Source organism: Nyctereutes procyonoides, unplaced genomic scaffold (assembly GCF_905146905.1).
Source record: "Nyctereutes procyonoides isolate TBG_1078 unplaced genomic scaffold, NYPRO_anot_genome, whole genome shotgun sequence".
Classification (NCBI taxonomy): Eukaryota; Metazoa; Chordata; class Mammalia; order Carnivora; family Canidae; genus Nyctereutes; species Nyctereutes procyonoides.
Genome location: NW_026575020.1, coordinates 6,361,150 through 6,387,554, shown reverse-complemented (window position 1 = coordinate 6,387,554; position 26,405 = coordinate 6,361,150). Strand labels below are relative to the sequence as shown.

General features: G+C 41.6%; 1 protein-coding gene across 1 annotated transcript in view; it reads left to right on the top strand.

The window, feature by feature from the left end:
• Positions 1–26,405, top strand: part of SKAP1 (src kinase associated phosphoprotein 1) — a 280,023-nt gene that overhangs the window by 221,731 nt on the left and 31,887 nt on the right. The window contains exons 5-9 of the mRNA XM_055328928.1: positions 8,290–8,367; positions 9,227–9,310; positions 12,413–12,537; positions 15,170–15,233; positions 17,526–17,717. Of these exons, the coding sequence (XP_055184903.1) occupies positions 8,290–8,367; positions 9,227–9,310; positions 12,413–12,537; positions 15,170–15,233; positions 17,526–17,717 (543 nt within the window). The remainder of the gene's footprint in view (positions 1–8,289; positions 8,368–9,226; positions 9,311–12,412; positions 12,538–15,169; positions 15,234–17,525; positions 17,718–26,405) is intronic.

The window sequence follows — 26,405 nt, the reverse complement described above, 5'->3', positions numbered from 1 at the left end:
AACCCCGCCCGGGCGCCCCTATTACCATTTCTTTAATGCTAGAAATAGTGTGTTGAGGTTGGAATGGCTTTTTTCTAGTACTTTTGCTTCCTACAAGTAAAATTCCACTGAAAGTGATGATGTGGGTAAGGAGCATCCCCTAAGTCAGCAGGCCTCTTAGACAATTAGTGTGGTGCTTCTTTGTAGGAACAAGAAGGTTCTTCATCCTCCATGAATATTCATGGTTCCTGTATGTTACCTCATAGCTTGGCATTACTGATGGAATGTTTTGTGTGAAGAAACCAATTTTGGTTATTTGGCCTAAAAGTCTGTCTTTCTTTCTTTCTTTTCCTTTTTTGAGAGAAAGAAAGCATGAGCAGGGGTAGGGAGAGGAGAGGGAGAGAGAGACTCCCAAACAAACTCCACGCTCAGTGTGGAGCCCAACACACAGGGCTCGATCTTACAACCCTAAGATCACCACCTAGGCCGAAACCAAGAGTCAGATGCTTACTCAAGTAAGCCACCCAGGCGCCCCAAAATCTTCTTTCTTTTTAAATCCTCTTCGTTAAAGAGTAAACAAATCATGTTCAAGATCCCTGCATGAGCCCTACTCTGGAGCAGGCCTTCATTCTTCTGGATACCCCTCTTGAGTCAGAAGACATCTTCCAAACCTTGGTGACCAAGTACCATCTGTGAGAGCTTCAGGTTGCTGCCTCCTGCATTTTCTTTACCCATGTATGCTTTTATTACATTCTCATATACTCTTTTATTTTGACTTATCAGATTTTGCACAGACCTACCCTGGAAAGCAATTTCACAGATTAGTCAGCCACTCCATTAAAAAGTAAATAAGAGGGATGCCTAGGTGCCTTAGTGGTTCAGTGACTGCCTTTGGCTCAAAGTGTGATCCCAAGGTCCTGGGATCAAGTCCTGCATCGGGTTTCCTAAGGGGAGCCTGTTTCTCCCTCTGCCTGTGTCTCTGCCTCTCCCTGTGTGTCTCTCACGAATAAATAAATAAAATCTAAGAAAAAAAGTAAATAAGAAATACAGTATCTTAAAATAATTTTTTGACACAAACTATTAGAATAACTACTCACTGTGTTTCTTTTCCCAATCCTAAATGGGTCTTTTTGTGGAAGAGTGAGGTGGGAAGACTATCTTTCCTCAGCTACTTCTGAGTGTGTCTCCTCAACTCAGGCTCATGGTGGTAGAAAGTGCATGGGCTGTTCCAACTGAGCAAACTTCAGCAAGTTCAGCAATCTCACTGAGCCTCAGTTTCCTGGTCTGTAAAGTGGAGCTGATAATAACACATACCTCATAGGGCAGCTATGAAGCTCAAATGAGGTGTAAACATGCTTTATAAAATGCAGATTAGGGGGACCCTGGGTAGCTCAGTCAGTTAAGCATCCAACTCTTTTTTTTTTTTTTTTTTGCATCCAACTCTTGATTTCAGCTCAGGTCATGATCTCAGGGTCGTGGGATCAATCCTAATGTCAGGCTCTGTGCTCAGTGGGGAGTCTGCCCTCTGCCCCTCCTCTTGCTTGCTCTCTCTCAAATAAGTCTTTTTTGGAAAATGCAGATTAAAAACTTACTGGTTTTTTTCATTTTTATTAAAACATTAGTTTTAATTTATTCATCAATTATATGCTTCTTTTCTTAGTACTTCTAATTGGCTTAGAATCTGGCATGAATTTTCTTTGTCCTCAGTATAACAAGATTTCTTCCACAGATTTTTACACTGTCCCGGGGCCGTCTGGGTGATTCACCTTCAGCCCAAGGCATGATCCTAGAGACCTGGGATCGTGGGGCTCCCTACATGGAGCCTGCTTCTCCCTCTGCCTGTGTCTCTGCCTCTCTCTCTCTCTCTCTCTCTCTCTCTCTCTCTGTGTGTGTGTGTGTGTGTGTGTGTGTGTCTCTCATGAATAAATAAATAAAATCTTTTTTAAAAAAAGATTTTAACACTGTCTGGTCTGTTACCCGGATTAACAGATTTTCATTTTTTTTAAGACTTTATAAAGTTTGAAGGCAAATGAGCCCATCAAGATCTCCTGAACATTGTCTCCTGTGCTGGTTTGCTGACTGCAGATGTGTGATTTCTTCCATTTTCTGACCTCCTTCAGTCCAGCTCCAGTTCTAATTTTGCTGTCTGGCTTCTTCTATCACAGCTTGTTGAAGAATTTGATCAAGTCTATTATGTTCACTCCCTTCCTTTTCATCTGCTATCCAGTTGATTCCTCCATGAAATTAATGCTGCCTAGGTGGTCTCTGTATCTTTGAACCTTTCCAATCCCAAGTCTATTGTTATTTGTGATTTATAATTTTTCGCCTTACATGTATTATATGTGTTGGTGTAAATTCTTTAATCAGTGAAGCAAAATGACAGGAAAGTGGAGGAATAAGGGTAAATTTGAGTGGGTATCAAATAGAACCACAGAAGTTAGAGAATTATATAAGCCTGTCCCAAGAGACTAACAGAGGAAGAGTCATTGAAACCAACTTCCCAGGACACCTGGGTGGCTCAGTGGTTAAGTGTCTGCCTTCGGCTCAGATCATGATCCCAGGGTCCTAGGATCAGGATCAAGCCCCATATCAGGCTCTCTGCAGGGAGCCTGCTTCTCCCTCTGCCTGTCTCTGCCTCTCTGTTTGTGTCTTTCATGAATAAATAAAGAAAATCAGAAAGAAAGAAAGAAAGAAAGAAGAAAGAAGAAAGAAAGAAAGAAAGAAAGAAGAAGAAGAAAGAAAGAAAGAAGAAAGAAAGAAAGAAAGAAAGAAGAAAGAAAGAAAAAGAAAGAAAGTAACCAAATTCCTTGTTAGCATCACGCTCAGAAGTTGAACCCTACATGCTGGACACCTCAAACTGTCACTAACTGATACTGAAAAATTAAAAGAAAGCAAAAAGTTACCTAGAAATGCAATAAGCTAAGGAAAGACTGTAAGAAACTTATTTGGCCACAGAGGCCAAATGCAAAGGAGATTTAGGACTAGCAACCACCAGACAGAAGATTACTACCCTCCCCAACCCTCCCTCACATACTCTCTTCCTCTGTGTATGTTTGAGGGATTGCAAAGTGTGTGTTTGTCACTCGTCTACAATTGCACATACACCAGCAACCTGTGAGTGAATTGGAATTGCAGATGGTGCTTCACCATCTCCAGCGTTCAAATACTAGATTTTCTCCAACCTCATCCACCCAACCCTCAGGGGCTTTTATCACAGGTACTTTGATGGAGGAACCTGGTCAGCTTCACCCTCCTTGAAATTCATCACTGGTAGCTATCAATCTCTAGGCTGGAGTTTGGTCCATTTCTCAAACAATTGAAAAGAACTTGAAAGGAAGAGGGAGGATGGGAGACATCCACAGTTTCAGGGACAGGTGGGGTTTGAACAAAAGATGTTTTTTAAAAATCATTGATTTTCATTTCAGGTTGATTTAGCAAGAAACCAAGCCAGCTGCCTATAATGAAAGTTCATGGGCACATGGTTGGTTCTGCAGGGACTACAGCCTTTTTTGCAGTGAAATTTTGTGGCCTCTTGTGCTGTTAGCCTTGTGCTGTGGTGTTGCCAAGTGATTTCTCCAATTCTCTTTTCTCAGTGGGCTAGAACGCAGCTGATTAAATAGGCCGTGACTCACATAAGCTCCCGTGTCTTTTTTATTGACTGCTTTATGGAAATGTATCACACTCCAAAGGGTCCCCATTGTTGTTGCTGTGCGTAGCTGACTAAGGAGTCATGTTTAGCGCTGAGAGATGGAATCCTACTCTGTCGTTTTTCATTGCAAAGTTGGGATTGGGTGGAATCCAAGGGCTTAAAGGCATCTGGATGAGGAGAGAAGGATGGCTGAGAATTTCTTTTATCTTTATCTACCATGAAAGTTGGGTGGCCATCACTTCTAGGTAACACTTCTCTGCTGATCTTATCTTTATGGCCCCACATCCTTCAGCAAAGTGAATCTTTTCTTTATATGGGCTATTCTGGGAGATTTAGTTAAGTACAGTAGTAGAGAGAGATTATGACACGAATGTAATTCTGTTTTGTGCTGATACAACGGGATACACTCTTAGATTTATCCAAGAAGGCCATTTATTCCAAATAACTCTAAATCATTTCTATTTTTTTCATTAAGATGGTGATATCTTTTTTTCAGGTAACGGACAAAAAGCCTCAGTTTTTAAAAAATTGTATACTTAAATATAAATGTTTTTGCCCTAAAATAGCAACTCATGCAATTATTTTTGGCTCCTTCCTGTTTTTATCATCATCCTGCAAGGTATTTACATACTTTCTATTAGGCATTAAGTAGCTCAGCAGATCTGTTCATTTGCCAGGAGGTGTGGATTCAGCCATACAAGACTCCTCCTGCCTCATCACCCCAGGACCATAGCTAACATTGTGCATCCTCGAGATCACTGGTTCTTGATCAGTAGGACACCGAGCTGACACTGAAAGAGGAGACAGCTTGATTGCCACAATGGCTTCCCATCTTGATTGTGTGGATTTATCCAATAGATCATGGAGCTAATGAAATTGAGCTCAGTGTCAACTTACACTGAGAACAATTCTGTTATTTTTTTAAAAGATTTATTTATTTATTTATGATAGACATAGAGAGAGAGAGAGAGAGAGAGAGAGGCAGAGACACAGGAGGAGGGAGAAGCAGGCTCCATACTGGGAGCCCGATGCAGGACTCGATCCTGGGACTCCAGGATCGCACCCTGGGCCAAAGGCAGGCGCCAAACCGCTGAGCCACCCAGGGATCCCCCAATTCTGTTATTATATTCACCACCACACAGTGCCTTGTACACAGAAGACAATCATTAGAATAGAAATTGATTTGGTTCAATTTCCTAATTTTTATTCCATAGCCATTTCCAACTTCATCTCAATTTTGTCCACTGCCCATAAGAGAAACCAGGCAAGAGAGTTCATTAGTACAGATTCCTTCTAATAAGAAAGCAACACTGGGGCGCCTGGGTGGCTCCATCAGTTAAGCATCTGCCTTCAGCTCAGGTCATGATCTCAGAATTCTGGGATCAAGCCTCGTATTGGGCTTCCTGCTCAGTGCAGCACCTGCTTCTCCCTCTCCCTCCGCCTCTCTCTCTCTCTCTCTCTCTCTGTCTCTCTGTCTGCTCACACACTCTCAAATAAATAAATAAAATATTTGGAAAAAAGAAAGAAAGGAAAGAAAGAAAGAAAGAAAGAAAGAAAGAAAGAAAGAAAGAAAGAAAGAAAGAAGAAAGAAAGAAAGAAAGAAAGAAAGAAGAAAGAAAGAAAGAAAGAAAGAAAGAAAGAAAGAAAGAAAGAAAGAAAGAAGAAACCAATATAATCCATCTTGCCAAAACACAGCACATAAAATACCGCATTTCTATCTCTGGTGCTCTTCAAAATCTGCTGGTGAATAACCAAGAGAGAGAATTCAGCAACTCATTCCCTGCCCAATTTTAGCAAAACTAAGTATGACTCTTTGGGAAAGAAGGTGGTGGTGGTGCTGACCCTAGCTTCCTAGAATTAGTGACTTGGAGTTCAAACATCTCTGCAGCATCCTGTCTTTGTTTTCTTGGTGGTGGCATTCTTGGGTTTCGGTTGGTGGGGAGAGAAATGCCTCATGCTGATAATGTACTGAAAGTAAATGAAATTAAATAAGCGAAGCAGTGCTCATCACTACTTCCTTCCCCCCTGGGTAATTCAATTCAAGCTCTCTCTCTGATGGCAACTCACAGGGACTGTCTCTGTCACCCCGCTGGGGCCTGGAGTCTTAACATCTAAATAAAAGTTTCACTCAAGCATTTTTTATGCTCCTGCCAGCAGGATCAGTGAGCTGGTGTGGGCACATTAATGTAATATTCATACTCACAGACTCTCCCCGCACACGAGGCAATGTCTTCCCATTTTCATAATTATAGATGTTCCATAAAATGGCATTTAGATTTGCATTAAAAAAGGAGGTTTGAATTCTAATAGAACATTTAACATGTCTTTTATGATTCAGACTCTCAGCATCTTTAACAAGAAGTGTCTCTAAGTTTTACAAGACCTCAAAAAAGGAAAAAGAAAAGAAAAAAAAAAAACTGAAAGAAGGGATGGATACTCCAAGCTTAGGAGATCCTGTTTTTCTCATCCCCTCTGTCTTTCATTTCATTTTTAGGCCTCTAGGAGCGATTTTTGACAGTGCTACAGAGAGGATGAAGTCTCCTCCAAAGGGCTTTCAGAGCCATGCTCAGGTCCTGGACCCAGCCACTCTAACCTCAGTGGATCAGTTTCTGTTTTCTTGGAGAGCATTTTCAGAAAGATATTAGAATTTTTAGAGGGGTGGGAGAAATGAAAGGATCCTAGACAAATGAACTTCCCTTTGCTGCTGTTCATCTCATGTGTGCACCCTGAGACCCATCTGGGAGGATTTATAGCAGTCACAGAGTTTGCTAACTGTAGAGCACACAAATGAAAATAGTCCATGAACAAGGAAGTTGACAATAAGGACAAATAGAAAGAATCAGGCACTTTGACACACTAAAAAAGAAAAACTCTTCAGATCTCTATGCTTAAAACTAAGTTTGAAACAGCTAAGAAGCAAAAGGTAATCTTAGTTGCATTTTAAATTGTCTGAAAATGCTCTTTTTAAATAAATTTTTATTTTTTTATTTTTATTTTTTATTTTATTTACTTATTCATGAGAGACACAGAGGGAGACAGAAGCAGAGACACAGGCAAAGGGAGAAGCAGGCTCCATGCAGGGCCTGATGTGGGACTTGATCCCGGGTCTCCAAGATCAGACCCTGGGCTGAAGGCAGCGCTAAACCACTGAGCCACCCGGGCTGCCCCTTTAAACACATTTTTAAATAAGAAGTGCCAGCTCATAGCCCCCCGCACCCAAATAAATGTTAGTTATAGTAGATTTTAAAAAACAATTGTGCAATTGAAAAAATTATTTCAACCCCAAACTTTCAATATATTGTATAGGTGACCCAGTTGATTTATATGGGGTTGTGCCTTAATTTGGTTTGTATTTTGTTTTGATTTCTAAATCTATTAAGGGAAACCAAAAGAGCTTTGGTTTTGGAGACTAAAAAGAATAAACATTAGAACTATATCAGCCCACTCTCTTTATTTCTCCTAACTAAGAAATACGGGCTTGGGGGCACCTGGCTGGCTCTGTTGGAAGAGCACACAACTCTTGATCTCAGGGTCATGAGTTCAAGCCCTGTCTTGGGTATAGAGATGACTAAATAAACTTTTATTTAAAAAAAAAGATTTTATTTATTTATTCATGAGAGACAGAGAGAGAGGGAGAGAGAGGCAGAGACACAGCAGAGGGAGAAGCAGGCTCCATGCAGGGAGCCCAACATGGGACTCGATCCTGGGTCTCCAGGATCATGCCCTGGGCTGAAGGCAGCACTAAACCGCTGAGCCACCCAGGCTGCCCAGTAAATAAACTTTTAAAAACAGATATATAGACTTGTATTTTTTAAAGAGTTTTTGTTGTTCTTGTTTCATTTTATTTTTTGATAAAATGTCCTTTTTTGTCCTTACCCCCTCCCTTCTATAAAATAAGTGTGAACCCCTGTAGTGAAAGATGGCTCAGGATCTTGACTTCTCAATAAATTTGTACCTAACAAGGCTAACTGAAAGTCAAGGATGGAAAAAAGAAAGAAGAAGAAAGAAAGAAAGAAAGAAAGAAAGAAAGAAAGAAAGAAAGAAAGAAAGTCAAGGATGTTAGCAGCACATGTTCCAAAGCCAATGGCAGTTCCAGAGTCTTCTCTTGGCATAGGCTCCAACCATTCTTAGACTCTTTCCCATACTTGGACAAAACCAGGATGTGGCACTTACTGCCAATTGAGCCCTTCTTTGTATGAATTTAATATTTATGTTTTTGTTTTTTTGTTTTTTTAAGAGTGTGTATTGCTCTCACGGAGGTGGTTGCATGTATGGTGAACTCTATCACTCGTTAAGCTTCTCTCTGCTGGTAGAAATTCATTTGACTTTTGATTATCTCAATGTGGATTATCCTATTTGGAGCTTATATCCACAGCAAACTCTTAATTCTCTAGAGTCATATTTAGGCACATATTTAGGCTACTTCCCCTTGTCCAAACTCATGTATGTTTAGATCATTGTAAGTGATTTTAGCATTAGATATAATTAGGAAGAAAGAAAATTTACTTCCCCCATCATACAAAAATTGTTTTATTTTGTACTGTGTTTAAGCTGTTGTGTTTCTGCACCCCCTTCATTAATGTGGATTATCTCAAGGAGCCTAAATAAATGAAAAAATTCTGTCAGGCTTCAACAAAGCATTCTGCTGTTATTCCTTTTAGGAATGGAAGACATCACAAGAGGAGCTCAAGAACTTGATAACATCATCAAGCAAGGTTACTTGGAAAAGAAAAGCAAAGGTACTGACCAGATCCACAGTCCTTAGAATGTTCCAGGAAGGGGAGGGACATGAAGAAAAAGAGGGCTAACATAGCAGGTGCTTTTTCTATGACCAATTCTGTGTTTTGGAGATGAATGGCCAAAAAGAAGGCAGGAGAGGAAAAGAAGTCTGGTGTCTATGTGTAGGCTGAAGAGATGCCTCAAAACCACCAGGATAGGAAACTAGTTCTGCTTTACTCACCTGGTACACAACAGGTGTTTAATAAATACTTGTTGAATGCATGAGTGATATTCTTGTTTTCATCCCTCAGTGTGCTCCCATAGAGTAAAACTATGTTGCCACAAGCATAATTTTACAACCGATGGGAAGCAACCCAGTTTCACGTTTCAGAGGAGCCCAACCTCGACCCATCACTCACTGGATTAAAATAGATACTGCTATCCTAACTAAGCCCAGGGTTCCCAGGTTTAACACTCAAAAGGCAAATTGCCTTCGTACAAAGAAAGAACTTCTCATGCCTGTGTGGCCTGGAGCATCAGTTTGGTTTGCTAAAAGGCACCACGTAAAAGTATCATAGAGAATTTGAAAAGTACTAGATGAGATTAGAACCTGAAAGCTATAAAAGAAGATAGATAGTGGGATAGCTGTGAGGGGTCACATCAGGCAAACCCTGTTTAGAATTTGGACCTTTAACTGAGCGAGCCCTCTGGACTCTGAGTCAATATGGGATAGCCTGCGGGAGTGAAAGGGAGGGTTTTACAGTCCATTAACCTAGGAAATAAAACAATAACACACTGGACTGTGTGTTGTTGGACTTTACGGACTCTTCAGTGGTTGTAGTTACCTGAATTTATATCCCTTACTGCTGTTCTGTTTAGATCATAGTTTCTTTGGATCAGAGTGGCAGAAGCGGTGGTGTGTTGTCAGCAGAGGCCTCTTCTACTACTATGCTAATGAGAAAAGTAAGTGTTCTTCATTTGCACAGCAGCATCTCACTCCTGGATGCAAGCACTTCGTAAATTCTCGAGCACTTAGATCTCACGATAGCAGTCTTTAACTAACACCCATAAAGGGACATGCTTGGGAAAAACAGCCTTGGGTAAGTAATACCTTGCCCATGACCAAAAACTCAGATGCCAGTTTAGAAGTTATTTCCCCTTTAAACATTAGGATAATGTGGTCAACATATCAAAAGGTTATCTATGGGGCACCCTGGTAGCTCAGTCAGTTAAGCATCCAACTCTTGTCTTTGGCTCAGGTCATGGTCTCATGGGTCATAGGAATCAAGCCCCAGGTGGGGCTTTGCTTGAAGCTTCTCTCCCTCTGCCCCTCCCCCCAACTCACATGTGCACTCTTTCCCTCTAATAAATAAATCTTTTTAAAAATAAAATGTTAAAAAAGATCATCTTTTATTATGACTATAACATATTATCAAGGTTGAACACTTTGGCATTCTTTTTTTTTAAAGAACCTCCAACTCTTTATGGACATTAACCGTATAGTTAAAATATTGAAAAAAAAATCTGAGGATTTCAACAGCTTAGCAACAGCCCAGAAATAGACCCCTTGAGTCCAAACTCTCTAAGAATATGCTCTCAACTTTATCCTACTGAATACTGGGAAGTAGTCCAGTGGACATCCCTAGAGCCATGGAGTACTGAGACCCGAATGGTTGCTGTGCCCAAGAGACACCCTCCAGCCAGATGGCAGCAGCAGTGAAGTGTTGACTCAGGCCAGAGGCAGCTTCTTAATGAGCCACCACTGAGTCAATCAAGCACAACACTCATATGCTATCCCTAGAAGACTTCCCAACCATGCTTAATACAGTCGCTAAGTTCCTGAGAGGGAACAGGATATAAGCACAAATATGAGTCAGCTACAACTAAATACAAGTTAAAAATGATTATTGTAGGGACGCCTGGGTGGGTCAGCTGTTAAGTGTCTGCATTCAGCCCGGGGCGTGATCCTGGAGTCCCAGGATTGAGTCCCACATCAGGCTCCCTGCCTGGACCTTGCTTCTCCCTCTGCCTATGTCTCTGCCTCTCTCTGTGTGTGTCTCTCTTATGAATAAATTAATAATCTTTTAAAAAATTATTATTGTAAATGAACACAAACCTTCAAAGAAGGGGTACCCTCCTGCAGACTCTAACTAGCCACAGGAATAATTCTATGAAGCAAGAGAAAAAGAAAAGCAACACATCAGTTCTTGTGGAGGCCTTCCTTGGGCTCTAATTCCTTGACACAGAGGCTCATAATTCAGAGTAAACCCTTCCTTTTCCTTCCAATCATTCCCTGTTACTCCTCTCTTTGTTCCTTCCATGATTAGGCATCTTCCAATGCCTAGATGTCCAGTCTAGGGAATAATCAGATATCTACCCAATTGCCTTTGGACTTCCTATACTTTTGGAATTAAGGTAGCTGAAAGAACTGCAGCTTTGCTAAATGACCTGGCATCCTTAAGATTTGCCCTTGGGCGTCAAGGCAATTGATTCACCCTGCCTCTCTGCCTACCACAGGTATCACTGACTTCCTCTTCTTCTTCCTCCCTCTTATATTCCTCAGAGACCTTCCCATCTAGAGGTGAAGTGTGAAGCCCCCTTCACAATCCATAGCCACAGAGCTCAAACCCTAAGTAACACACCCCCAGCCTTCCTTCCAACCCCCAGACCACTCTTCAACCCAGAAACCACAATTTCTTCCCTGAATTCTAGATGTACAAGCCAGCCAGGTGCTATTTGCTTATTTTAAACCTTCAAACTAATTTATATCATTGTAAAATGTTCTTCACTTCCAAAAAAAAAATGTTCTTCACTTCCCATGCATTTAAATAAGTGGTTGGCATATCTGAATATAAAACCAGGTATCACATTCATTCATTCAGAATCCTCTATACTCAAGGTGAGAGAGCGGGAGAGGGAGAAACTTGGAGACTTTTATGGACCATTTTGCCGTCAGAGTGAAATAAAACCTGGTGACCAAAGAAACAACAAAACATTTAGTGGCCAGTTAGAACAAGGAGAGATACTTTAACAAAAAAGATTCTGGTGTCAAAAAGCACTGTTGCATGGCTCCCTTCTCGCCAGTTACTTCTTATTGTGCCCAAGACATTTTCTTAGTAAGTATAGAGTGTTTGTGTATTTCTTTTAGCTCAACCAGGTAAGGATAGAGTCTTTTTCTTTTCTTTTCCTAATACTGTCAACCCACTGCCACCTTATCATCATCATCCTCAAAAAGCATGTATTAAGAAATCCATTTCACACGATAACAGGACACAAATCATCACCCTGACGCTGTGGTTCCACTCTTCTGTATGCTCTGCCTGAACCACACCATGAGGACAGAAAACCATCGGGAACCACCTGCCTCTTTTCCCATTCCTAATATTTTATTTTTTAAAAAAGGGAGTTACAGGCAAAATGGTCTCTCTTCTCCTTCACGTAGAGCCCTGTCCCTCCTTCGTCATCACCCAATGATACTTAACAGAACCCTGCTACTTCCCAATTTGACCTCTGGGAAGGGGGGATAAAATATGGAGTTTTAATTATGCTCCCTCTAGCACCAATTCCCACCTGACCAGCAGTGGGGGAGAGCAGTCTAGCCCAAATGCTACAGAGGGCATAGGGAGAGAGCCTGGGAACTCCTCATGCCCCCTGTGCTGCTGTCCACCCCCTCTCAAACGTGAGCTCTGCTGGCCCTGATAATAACATGCTGCAGTTCTATAATAGCCTTCAAGAGCCTCACGTTTACAGCCACTCTCTCCCTGTTGTAATAATTCCTTCCTTCTGTTATTATAGATCTCTTAACATTCTAATAAATTCTCTGTCTCTGTTGTACTCTTTTGGCAAAATAACCTTTCATGTTGCATTTCCCTAGCTTGGCAGTGATCTCTGCCTCACTGTCACAGTAGCCTCTTCTTAAGCTTCCTTAATAACCTTTCCTTGACTGTTGTGGTTCCTCAGGGATGTAACAGCTGTTTCCGTGCTTTTATTTTACATACCAGAGAAGATGCCTTCCCTTGGCGGTTGCATCTCTCTAGGGATACAGGGAGCTTTCCTGTCTTGCAGGCAAGCAGCCCAAAGGGACCTTTCTCATTAAGGGCTACAGTGTACGGATGGCCCCCTACCTGCGAAAAGATTCCAAGAAAGAATCCTGCTTTGAACTGACCTCCCAGGATAGGCGCAGCTATGAGGTAGGATGAGCCGAGGAGATGATGGTCCTCATTTGTGTTGTAATTTCATTCCATGCTGCATGTGAGCTGGGGTGCTATGCTGGGTTCCATCCTTTCTTTGTTACCTGCTCATTTCTTACCAGGACCTTCTCTCTTGACATGTCTTCACCTTTGTTATGTGATGCCCTCCTTCCTCCTCTGTATTGTCACTCTCATCCTAGATACTGCTTTTGGTTGGCTTCCGACTTTTCACCCCTCCCCTTCCCAGTCTCACTCCATAGGTGAGAGTCTTGTCTATTGCAGCACACAATCCAATTCCTTATTCATCATCCCTGATTTCACACCTTCAATTTCCATCCTCTTTATTTTTTAACAGACCTCCTTCACTTCATTCCATGAAAGCCAGAAAAAAGAAAAATCTGACAGTAGAATGAAAAATAAGTTATTTTCCCATATTCATCTTGCTATCCCAAATAATCTTCCTGTGTGTAGAAGCATTGCATATCTCTAGAAGGACTCCTAAGACATGGGTGACAATTGAGTAGTAACAGTGATAACTGGAAGGACTAGAGTACCTGGGTTGGGGTGAGAAATGCTTATTTTTCAATGTGTTCATTCTTATATATTTGACAAATATAGTAGGCAATATTATAAGCAAGACATTTATTAGCTAAAGCAATAAAAAATTCTGACTATAGGAATGTCATGATTTTCTCTGAAAATATATTTTTACATGTGTCTGTGTATATATACACACACACATACACACACAAATGTTGTTTCCCGCTTGTTGGTCATTTTTATCTTATCATGATTTTACTAAAACAATGTGGAAAAACGTTAGCTAACTTATGAGAAAGAGAAAAGCCATGCTAAGGTTAATATTAACCACTTGAGTAACCTTTTGACTATTCAAATGCTTCTCAGTACTTGTCCCTTTATATTTCTATGGTACCTTAAATCTCATTTTGATAAAACGACCTAGGTCTTTAATATGGAATTTCAAAAAAAGATTTTTTTATTTAAACTAAACTTTTAGGGGATCCCTGGGTGGCGCAGCGGTTTGGCACCTGCCTTTGGCCCAGGGCGCGATCCTGGAGACCCGGGATCGAATCCCACATCGGGCTCCCGGTGCATGGAGCCTGCTTCTCCCTCTGCCTATGTCTCTGCCTCTCTCTCTTTCTCTCTCTGTGACTATCATAAATAAAAATAAAATAAAATAAAATAAAATAAAATAAAATAAAATAAAATAAAATAAAATAAAATAAAATAAAATAAACTTTTATAAAGAGTCCTTAATAAATAAATAAATATATATATATATATATAACAGATGTATGCACTGGGTCTGTATCTAAGTTATTATTATTATTCAGTATTGATGGTGCCTCCTTCACATAAAAATTTATTTGACAAGTCTAAATCAATTTCCTTAGACATTTCTTACGTAAATGAGTTTTTATGAAATCAAGAATGATAATGTCTATTAATAAGTATTAAGCAGGAATCTAGGTTTCTTATACGGTACATATCTTTATCTTACCCTAATGGCCAGATAATAAAAATGTTTTTCGGGAAGAGTCATTTCAAGTTGATTCATTTAAAATAAAAAATTACTAAGGCTTGATGCTTGACTGACTTGTTTTGTGAATCAGAATGTAGAGTTTGTTTACTTCTTCTATTCTTTGGCCCATTGAATCCAAGTCATTATCATGGTCTGTGGATTCTTCCTCTACAATATCCTTTGGATCTTCCCCTTCTTATTCCCACAGCCGTCACAATACTTGTCCCAACCACGTCCCCCAGAGGACCTGCTAAATAGCCTTCTAGATGGTCTTCTGTCTCCAATTTCTCCCTTTTCTAATCCCTTCTACCCACAACAATTGAAAGAATCTCCCACGCCTTTTGCTTAGAATTTACAGCTTCCTATTGCCTACATTTCAAGTCTGAACTCCTAGTACTCAGGGCCCCTTCACCAACTCCCCCCCCCCGTGACCCCTGACCCAGAACGCTCCAGCACCACCTGTTCCTGGTCTCCTGTCTGGCTGATCTGCCTACCCTCCCCCATACACAGTGGTCTCACACCTCATCTTCTGCACATGGTTCCCTCCACCAGGAAGCTTCCACCAACTCTTTCAAAATCCAACCAGAACAGTATTACTTTCTCAAGCTTCCCGGGCTTCCTCTAGTGCTGCTGTGCTCTCTCAGCATCCCTCTTAGCATCCAACTGTTCTCAGATGCACCTACTTTGAATTGTTTCCATTTCAAGTGTGTATCCTGTCTCCATAACTGAACATTGTTCTTTGAAGTCAGGAGTTTTAGTTTGCTTTTTCTTTCTGTAAACTTTTCTCAAAAAAATGCTTGATGAATGCATGGATAATCGAATGAATGCACATGCACATGCACATGCATGAAGGTCTGGACCCAAACAGTAGTCCATATGGGCTATACAGAACTACTGAAGGGAAATAACACTTTGAGTAAGATTTTGATTTTTTTTTATCTAAATATTAAGCAGACAGCAAATCCTGAGCTTTCAACCTGACTCTGCAACTTGGCCCACAAAGCTCTTCTCTTTGAACCTCCCTATAGGATTCATGGAAATTTTATGAATTCATAAAGGTGATAAATTAATTCACTAATTTTTCTCTAGTTTACAGCTGCTAATCCAGCTGAAGCCAGGGACTGGGTGGATCAAATAAGTTTCTTGTTAAAGGGTAAGTACCATTATTACAGAAACAATACTTAAGTGGATTTGCAGTTGAAGTTATATTGCATAAATATAACCCACAGGCTTCAATCTATTTTTTCTGTTCATTCTCCCTTCTACCATTCCTTATATTATAACAACAAATAGTACCATGTATGAACCAGAAGGTAAACAAACCATCAACCTGGAGATGACCACTGTAGTATTCATAATCACTAGAAAAGGAGATTATGAAAACTAGCTCAACTCAATTAGATATCTCCCAGCCCCTTATATTCCTTTTTTTTAATTTTTATTTATTTATGATAGTCACCCAGAGAGAGAGAGAGGCAGAGACACAGGCAGAGGGAGAAGCAGGAGGCTCCATGCACCGGGAGCCCGACGTGGGATTCGATCCCGGGTCTCCAGGATCGCGCCCTGGGCCAAAGGCAGGCGCTAAACCGCTGCGCCACCCAGGGATCCCCCAACCCCTTATATTCTGGAAAGGGAATTCATATCAAATGTAAAGTCATCTAGATGTAATTTAGGTCCCAAATCTTCTTGTTTTAAACTTAACAGGAAGTAGAAATCTAATCAAGGTGGCCTTCATGACCATTTGACATTAAAAGCAAATTGTTCTTTCCCAAACCACAATAAAATATTCCTCACCTTGGGATGGGAAGAGTCCTGCCTGAAGATGTTAAATGACCGCTCTTAGAGTACCCTCTGCTGGCCAGCCTGCAAGCGCAGCAGTGACAGTGGCCCAGGAAGCCTTATCTGGGAGTGGCCTGGCAGGTAGAAGCAGCCTACTTGAATCTATCACTTGGCATCAGATAACCCATATTACACCATCATGGCAGGACTCTGCTGCTGAAGAAAGGCAGAAATACCAACTTTGTTCATGGCCCAAGACCTAGAGAGAAACACATCAGCCTAAAAACACCAAGCCTTTTCGCCTCTGTTTTTTATTCTGCTATAAGATTTTATTGTGGATAAAAAGAAGGAAGCACCAGAGCTTTAATTACAAGAATTGCCTATTTTACTCAGTTTATGCCTTTGCTTTCACAAAAACAAACTATTGTATCTACCAAGAGCGTCACGTATAATAGACTGGAACTAGGCAAACATGAACATTGATGGCAAGACTACAGGGTACACTCTCATCTAGGTGCCTTGGATTTATGCGTGTAATATACCCCTAAGTGTGTAAACCTCAATAAAACTCAAAGCAGCTTTATTGAGCTGTACCCTGTGGTACTTTCAGAATCCCACATTGAAGAAATTATTCATTCCATTTTATTTTAAAACAAACAAAATAATAACATATGGTTTAAGCCACAAATGTGTCTTTGATCCCTTCCTCATATGATGTGGCACCAGAATTCAGATGAAAATTGTTGCAAAATCTTTATTAAATGCCTAATCAAGCCAAACAGTTTTATTGTGTTTTGAAATGAATGCCGGATGTCTCTCTCCATCCTTTCCTTCCCCAGAGTACCCTGACTGCACTCGCCCATCCTGCAGAAGCCCCTCAGCAGGGTTTCAGAGAGCATTCGGTACTAGACATCAGAGAGCGAACCTTCCCAGTTCCCCATTAAAATAAGAAACCAATCTCCCTCTCTGGCCCTGTGCTCCCCAGTGCTGTAATGGCTCCATATCCTTTCTGGAATGACCCACTTTGAGGTCAGCCAGACTGTACAGTTGCAAAAGGACATGGTAACCACATGGCTCAGCCATTCCATTTGGTCTTGCACTACTATAATATTTTTCTGTATCTCACTTTCTCTTCTTCCACCCTTGCCGGTTTTTCTCTTTATAAACAAACTTGCCTGACATTCTGCAGTAAGATCATGGGAGAGATGAGCTTCTGACAGCTCAGCTACCTTCAGGAAGCCACCATAGCTCCCAGGGTTCTGCGCATCCTGTGGAGCCACAGGCCATCACTCACCCTTCTAGTTCTCTACTTGGCAACAGTACACGGTACACTGGCATTTCCTCTTCTGGCCTCATTTTCATCCCTTCACTTCATGTGCTTATTCGCACACTCATCCTTTTCAAAGCTGCTTCATCCTGATCAAGTTTTATTGCATGGAAGGATTTATGTTGATAGTTTAAACCTGACACAGTGCTAGTCTGGCCTTTTCTGTAGATTTCCTGGCACCACGGCCCACGTTAGAAATAACAGCACTTAACCTAGCGTTTCATTTTCTTTTGACATATTTTATTCTCATCCCTCCACCTCCTTCTCCCTCTTTCCTTCCCTGCCTTTTTCTTTCCTTTATCTCTCCACTGTGATTCATTCTCACCTCTGCCCTGGCAGATCTGAGCTCCTTAACCATTCCGTGTGAAGATGAGGAGGAAGAGGAGGAAGAGGAAGAGACGTATGATGATATTGATGGCTTTGATGCCCCAAACTCCGGTTCCCAGTGCAGACCTATCATCTTGCCTGGGAGTATGGGGCCAAAAGAGCCCACAAAGGAGACAGAAGATGATATTTATGAAGTCTTACCAGGTGAGAAATTTTATCTTCTGATTATCTTCCATTGAAATTCTTGACCTGGTAGAAGAATGTAAGTTTGAAACCTCCAGAGGAAGCCAAATCTCTGAAGAAAAGAACATAGGGAGGGATGCCTGGGTGGCTCAGTTGTTGAGCACCTGCCTTCGGCCCAGGACGTAATCCTGAAGTCCCTGGATCGAGTCCCACATCAGGCTCCCTGCATGGAGCCTGTTTCTCCCTCTGCCTGTGTCTCTGCCTCTCTCTTTCTCTGTGTCTCTCATGAATAAATAAATAAAATCTTAAAAAAAAAAGAAGAAGAAGAAGAGCATAGAGAAGCTTCATTGAAGCTTCCATGATTCCCACCCAGTACAGAAGTTCTCCCTTGCTCTGAGAGCAAGATGACTTGATCAGGGAGTGTCTTTCACCTTTGCCATGTGAAGTAATTTATTACATATGTTGACAAGGTTAAAGAGTCAAGACTACTCAGGTTGGCCTTCACTGGTTTACTCTGGATCTTGAAGTGGGTCACCAAAACGCTCTGGTTTCAACTTCTTTTCTTTGTAAATGTGAAAATAATATAAAGTCACCTCAAAATGAGGAAGGTGATCAAAAGTCTAAAGGAATACAGATAAGTGCTGGCAAACTGTGTCAGTAGCCTAAGACCCTGATAGAGTACAACTCATTAGTACTTAGTTCATATATACCACAAATCTAATTGCATCTCCTACGCATAAACCTGTTTCCTCAGCCCACCATCACAGCAGGCCCATGTACATATTTCTTTTCTTCCAAAGGCATGGTAACCGGCATTTCAAAAAATGTATAGTCATCAGTGCTTCCGCATAGCCCCTTCTTGTGGGAACAAGAGCAGCTGTCGAATGGTGCAGAGCACAGTGGGGGTCAGACTGTGGAAAACCCGAAGACTGAGCCTTTTAATTGTGAGGTAGTTAGACCACAGGAACGCTGAATCTTCAAGTCCATTCAGAAAGATCGCTCCTGTGGAAATTTGCCAGGAGTTCAGTGCTCTGCTGAGAAATTCGAGTTAAGCCAAAATTTATAGCAGTTTAAACCTCAATCCCAGATGAACTTAGGAACGTAGGTGAATCTAAGGCCCCTAATGACAGGACTGGTTGCTAAAAAGCCAGGGTCAGTAAGCAACCTGCATTTCAAGGATTCCTAAGAAGAGGGTCTGACCCTGTCAATGCTACATTTATCTCTTCCCTTGGAGGGGTTGGGGGAGGAAGCTACGTCATTGCTTCCTGAGTCAAGGAGCAAGGCTGTGGCCCCACGTCTCCTTCTTGCTGAGGACCTCACCCACCTCCCCACCACCAGGGAGAGCCTGCTACTTCCCCTAGCACTTCCAGCCTCTGCCAGCCCGACTTCCCCAGCCTTTTTGTTGTGTTTTATTATGCAAATGATATCTTGGTTGAGGTCGAGCCATTTCTTGTGTCTGAAGTTAAAAAAAAAATGATAATTTCCTCAGCAAGTCATCGTCGTTAATGAAGTTTTACAAAAACAGATACAACCAAAGGAAAATAAAATTTCACAGGTGATAAATTTTTCCAATTTCCCTGGCAGAATTCGATAGGATTGTTAAATTAAGAGTGAAGGTGTCTGTTAGAAAGCAACGAGCAGTGATGGGTAATTTTATAGAGTGGAAAATTGAATCAAATTGCTACATTAAAACACAGCTCCTCTGAGAATCTTCCCTTTCACAGTCTGCTCCATTGCAACAGCAGGGTGCAGAAATGGATCTAATTCACAACACTCCCTAAAAGGAGATATACTCCTCAACTTGGCCAGAATCTTCTTAGGGAGCTCACATTCTACTCACTCTCATCCAGGCTGGGGGGAAATATCCAGGTGACACTCCACTTTGGGTTACAGCTGTGGAAGAGGGCTCTGGGAAAACCTCGCTGAACCACTCAGCCTTCTGGGGAGCAAAGAAGGGCCTTTTCATGCACCATGTTTAGTTCTCAAAGGAACCAGGGAAGAGAGGGCTGATGCTCAGAGGCACGGAGCAAAGGACAGGAAAGAGAAGGAGCCTTGGGAAATGAGATGAGTTTGGAACCATCACCTTCCACCCAGGCAATGGGTCGATGAATGTATAATTGACTTCTTAAAGACCATCCTTCCCTTGCCTCCTTACCTCCTACCCTGGGCCATCCCCACACTGCCTCAGAAATTCACATCAGTTCAGGTGTTGGAGTGGACTCCAAGGGCATGGAGACTGGTCTGATTTCCCAAGGAAAGCCACTTAGCCAATGCTCACAACTGTCCCTTGAAAGTGAGGAAGGCCACCCAACAGGAGAGCCAGAGACTCTCTTCAGGTTAGGGAAACTGCAGCTAACTTGCTTATAAGTGTCAAAAAAAACCTGTTCCCAGCCAACAGGTTCTTTCCTGAAAGCTTCTAGCCATCACAGTTTTTAGAAACCGCATTGGGAGTGGGCTATATTGATACTTAATAATGATATGAATATTTTAGCACCTAGTCTTTATCACCCATACCACTTCCCACCCATACCACTCAGCTTGTTGCTTCTGGAATTTTCTGTTCATTGTACATGTGCTACAGTACCAGTCCCAGAGGAATTGAAAGGGAATACGAGGGCACCTGACACTGCCTACCCTCTGCTGCTAACTCACAAGATCTTACTGAGCAACAGCATATGAGAAACAGCAAGGTATGGCTGGTAAGAGTACTGGCTCTAAGTCAGAATGGACCTCTTCAGCCACCTGCTAGCTGTGAGATCTTGAGCAAGTTCTTTGCCCTCTCTGTATGTGATTTTCCCACCTGTACAATGGGAATAACAGTAGTCCCTATCATGGAGGGAGACTGTGAGTAGCCTAGAGCTAGAGTTTGTAAACCACTTAGAACAGAGCCCTGGCATACAGTGAGTACTCAATAAATGCTGGCTATTAGGAATTTGGTGCTGTTTGAGTAGGAATTGATGCCTCCTTGAAAAATTGAGGGATGGCTAGTTCCCCGCCTCCACCAACCAAACCTGAGACAGTCCAGTTGGACATTTTCAGCTATATGTATGAAGCAGGTGAAATTGAAAATCCTGAGCAGATGGAATGTGGAGTGCACCTTCTGCTCAGGCCCGTTTTTACTGCAAGGACAGGTGCTGGGTAGAGGGATGGCCAACGGTAACATTGGATTGTGCTAACACTGCATACCCATCAAAAGTCAAATGACTGGGGCTTCTAACATTTGTTTCATTGTAACAGGTAAATGCCTTTTGCAGAGAATCCTTAGTAGCATTCTGCTACGCCTTCCTCTTTGGTCTGGGGCCTACACAAGCCTCATTGTCTCAATGGGAAGGCCATGTACATGAGATCTCCCTTTCAGAGTATCATTTCAATGGTCTTCCTAGTAGAGGAAAAGTGCTCGTAACACATACACATACAGTCAATACAAAAACTTTTTTTCCTAATCAAAATAATATATGGGTCATTAAATTAAATGCACTACATCACATTGATCATGGGATAATTAGCATTTGCTACGTAGCTGGCACTGTCCTTCCCATGAGGGAAAACCAGAGCACTCAAGGTTTTCAGCCAAGACCACAAAAATGTTAGTCCTGGGCTAGTATGGTTTCAAGGTTGGTATCCGGTGGGATTTCTGAACATCCGTGTTGAGCATAGGGGGCCCTTGACTTTTAAGATCTCATTTGCAGTAGATTAAACTATAGAGAATTACCACAAGGAAATACTGAAGCAATACATGCAAGATGGGAGGCTTCTCTGAGCTTTCTCTCACCCCTCCCGGACTATTTGACCAGCTAGACCAGGCCCAGTTTTGTAATTTGATATTCCATAAAAGGACAACTTTTATCAGGTTTCGCTTTCTCTGGGGCCTCAAAGCTGGAATCCAGCAAGGTGCCTGAGACCATTGTGCAGCTTTAACTGGGGCCTTGTAGCAGCTGCAGTGACAACAGAATCTGGCTGTGTTCTCAGGAGAGATTTTAGGAGAGCAAAAGGGAAGAGAGACAATGATTTCTCCCTAGGAATTTCTGTGTGCATTCTGACACTGCCCACACTGCCCCGGAGGGTTGTTCAGACCCAGAAATCAGATTGCTTTATAATAAAGCATATAACTGGGTTGTGTTTTTTTTTAATTTGCGTCAAATGGAAACAAGCATTCTATGGAATTATCTTCCCCCCTTTACTGTTATCCAGATGCACAGGAAGAAGAAATGATGAGGGCAGCCTGGGTGGCTCAGTGGTTTAGCGCCGCCTTTGGCCCAGGGTGTGATACTGGAGACCCTGGATCGAGTCCCACGTCGGGCTCCCTGCATGGAGCCTGCTTCTCCCTCTGCCTGTGTCTCTGCCTGTCTCTCGCTCTGTGTGTGTCTCATGAATAAATAAATAAAATCTTTAAAAAAAAAAAAGAAGAAGAAGAAATGATGAGAGTAGGTCTAAGGAAAGAAAAAAACAGATACCAAGAACACAAAGTTTATGAAGAAAGGGATTTTCAGTTTCACAGAAAAGCAACAGCACTCCGTGGGGGGCAGAGGGAAGTATCCACGCATCAATGCCATCAACAGGCCTGAGCTTCCTAGCGGTTTCTGTCTCTCACTCCTCTGCACACTGGGCCTTAGCCGTGAGGTGGTGTTTGGCCAGCACCAAAACCAGAATCATGCTTGGGTTTTTTCACCTAGAATATCTTGCCTGAGCTCAGCCTCTGAAACTGCTCTCCTCCGCATTCTGCTCAAACATGTCTCCTTAGTGACACCTTCCCAGATACTCAACTAGAATTGAGCTCTGTTACAGCCCTTACCACGGTGATTTGTATTCAGGTCTTTCTCCACCAATTAGTAGGTGCTCAATTATTATTTGTGAAATTAAATTCAGCGTATTCCAAGTGTTGCAGTTAGCACAAATTGGATTTAATATCGTGTACATCAAGACCCATACCACAGAGATAGGATGCAAATATTCTGAGGTAACAGTTGAGATTAAAAACTATACAACAGAGAATTAAGTGTGTTATTAGCATCTTGCTCATATTTTCTGTGTTGTCTGAAGAGGTGCTGTGGCATTCACAGATTTATAGTATATCTGTGCATGCAGTGGAGTGGTTTCTGTTCCCACTTTTCTGCATGCTCTCTTCTCTGAATCTATCTGCATTTCTCTTGCATCTGTCACCAGAGCACCTTGACATCTGGTTGCACATTGATACATTTGGCATTTTTTAAGCTTCTGTCACCTTGCTTTGTTTGAGGGAAGTGATTTCCCTCTTTCTGACCCAGTCATTGTTTTTTATATGTTGTTCTCAGTTTAGCCAACATCAGAGCAGCACTTCAGAAAGGAGCCAGGTGTCATGGGAAGCTGGTTCCTCTCTGTGTCTCCGCGCTGGAGTCAGTGTCCTGTTCCTTTCAGCCTCTCATTAGTGTCCCTGACATTGTGCCAAGAGTGTTGATTGAAATCAACTCTCTGGATACTGATGCTCATTTGTGATGCCCCATGGTTCTCTTACACGTTCACAAGCTAACAGAATCTTCCTCAACTGTTTTCCCAGTTGAGATGAGATATTTGGGAATCAAGTAGAGCATTTAATGTAATAAGTGGACAGTAATCTTTAGAGGTTAATTTGTTTAAAACCTATGTAAGGTTGGGGTCCCATATGCCCTGTTAGGAGCAAGGACCATTATAATCTATTACTGTTTAAAGTTGAGCTAGCACATAAATTTTAATTCTCTCTTAAATGAAGATGTATTCTAGTAGATGTAATGCTAAAATGCCTAATAATATTCTTATAAAGAAGTTCAATAAGCTCTTTAGCCTAAAGAAGAAAATTTTTTTCAAAATAATCTCTTTGAAATTGAAGGTTCATTTTATAGATGAAAAAAGAGAGAGAGAAATCTAGCTGTTTAACCCACCCTCTTTCATGAGCAAAGAGACATTTCTTTCTGTTGCCATCTAATTGGTTTTCTCGACTTTGGAGTTTGAAAGATACCAGTTTGATTTCATTGAAGGATCCAAGATAAAGTGTCTGCCTCTCTGTATTGTGCTCTCTACAGCTAGGAAGGTGCTGAGAGCTGCTGCCTTTCACACCAGCTCTGGAGAGATTGCCTTCACTATGTGATGGCACCTCCATACTCACACTTTCAAAGGCACAGCACCCAGACTCTCACATCAGTAGCTAGGCTTCTCGACTTGAGCCCACTTTCAGCCACCCGGGAAGGTCAGAGTTGGATAGAACAGATGTGGGGATTAGAGCTTCCCTGTTCACATCCATCACAGAAGAGGTTAGTAATGGTGGTAAATGATATATAAGACCAGTGTTCTGCTTGCTTTCTAGGTGACTCCACAGGCGCAATGAAAATCAGAGTATTTGGTCTGGAATTGAACTGCATAGAACAGATTTTTATTTTTCCCATTTTTGTATCATGACTAGATTAAGTGCTGTTGCCTGAAAGGATAAAGGAATCAAGTTTAGTTTTCATTTTTATCATTGCAAATACATTTACATTCTCCTATTTTACAAATGCAAAGAGCAAGCAAGCCACTTTCAATAATTTATTTTAAAATCAATGCTAATGAGGTTATGTCTCGTCAGTGGCCGAGTTTTACAATAAAGTCTGATTTATTTAGAAAAGATCTTTGGTGTAGCTTCCCATCTAATGGTGGTGGGAAGGAGGTGGAGTCACAAGCACGGTGACCCTCCAACTTCGGATCCAATTTGTAATTCACAGCGGAGATCTGACCCAATTTACATTGATTAGAATTGGGAGGAAGAGACATCTGTGCACAGACAGCAGAGGTAGAATAAACCATCTCTGCAAAAGTGCCTAAGCACAGCAAATTATTGGTCTTTGTGATTGAGTTGCTTGGTATCAGCCGAAGAGATGCTCCCTATCCAAATTGTTGCGTATCTCTAAAACTGAGGCCATACCAACTCTTCTTTTAATGTTTTCAATCCTGTGAAATTGGTCCCAAGTCAAAAAGGAAAAGCATCACAGCAGAGGAAGGAAGGAAGTGGGCAAGTAATAGGAAGGCAATGTGCAAAGAATGATGTTTAACGTGATTTATTTCAGCAAGGTCTATTTCCGATATTCGGTTTCACTTCTCCATTATCTCACATCTTTATTCCTCATGGCGGCAGGGGAGGGGGGATGGGGGGAGCACTACAGGTAGTAAGGAATTCTCTGCTGTGAGGCCATATGTGAAGGTAAGAAGAGTTGAGTTCTTTTCCCACAGAATCTTGTAGGGCAAATATATATTATATATACAATAATTTTTTAATCTTAATAACATATGACTCATTTCCCCAGAATATCAATCCCTTAATTTTTATTTTTGCAGGCAAATGTATCATTTTGTATGTGAAATCAATAACTTCTTTAATGTTCTATAATGCTCCAACATGTTTGTGCTGTTTCTTCTTACTTATGAGCTCAGAGTTTACTTACCCCGTTCTGACATTCCTGAATTTATATTGCCCTATAAAACATATTTTAAAAAAAGAAAGCTGGGATCCCTGGGTGGCGCAGTGGTTTGGCGCCTGCCTTTGGCCCAGGGCGCGATCCTGGAGACCCGGGATCGAATCCCACGTCGGGCTCCCGGTGCATGGAGCCTGCTTCTCCCTCTGCCTGTGTCTCTGCCTCTCTCTCTCTCACTGTGTGCCTATCATAAATAAATAAAAATTTTAAAAAAAAATTTTTTTAAAGAAAAATAAAAAAAAGAAAGGTGATCCCTGGGTGGCTGAGTGGTTTAGTGCCTGCCTTTGGCCTAGGGCGTGATCCTGGAGAACCAGGATCGAGTCCTGCGTCGGGGTCCCTGTGTGGAGCCTGCTTCTCCCTCTGCCTGTGTCTCTGCCTCTCTCTGTGTGTCTCTCATAAATAAATAAATAAAATAGAAAGAAAGAAAGAAAGAAAGAAAGAAAGAAAGAAAGAAAGAAAGAAAGAAAGTGCAGTCCTGGTGGTTCAACGGTTTAGCGCCGCCTTCAGCCCAGGGTGTGATTCTGGAGAACCAGGATCAAGTCCCACGTCGGGCTCCCTACATGGAGCCTGCTTCTCCCTCTGCCTGTGTCTCTGCGCCTCTCTCTCTCTCTCTCTCTCTCTCTCCCATAAATAAATAAATAAAATCTTAAAAACATAAAGCAACATTGAGGAGTGAGAAGATAATACAAATGAAAAATACAAATGATAATACAAATTTTAAAAAATGGCTTAATATGATTCTGGTACTCATGCTTTCTTATAAAGGTCCAATTCCCATGGTAGCAGATAGTATGAAGTCTGAGAGGAAACAGGTTAATGAGGGTACAAAACAGGCCAATCATGTTGTGACTTTGACCATATAAACACTTGATTGGAGTTAGACAATAGCACTGACTTATAACCCATTGTGTACCTGCAGCAATTAATTAAAAGACCATTCCAACTGCCCTCAGGAGCTTACACTCTAATGAACAAGGCAGGCTGAATAACAACAATAAAAAGATAACTGCAAGCCCCAAGTACTAGGAACATAAAATTACTTACATGACCAGCTTCTGCTACAGCTGAACAAAACCTGATACATTAAGGACTAATTAATCATGGAGGGTTTAAACACGTGCTTAGCTACACACACACATACACACACACAGTAACTGGATGCTTACACAGAGATAATACATTTAGAAGAGAATTCTACAAGGAGAATAGAAATATAGCTTGAGGGAAAGGATCAGGATTCTAGTGATAGGTG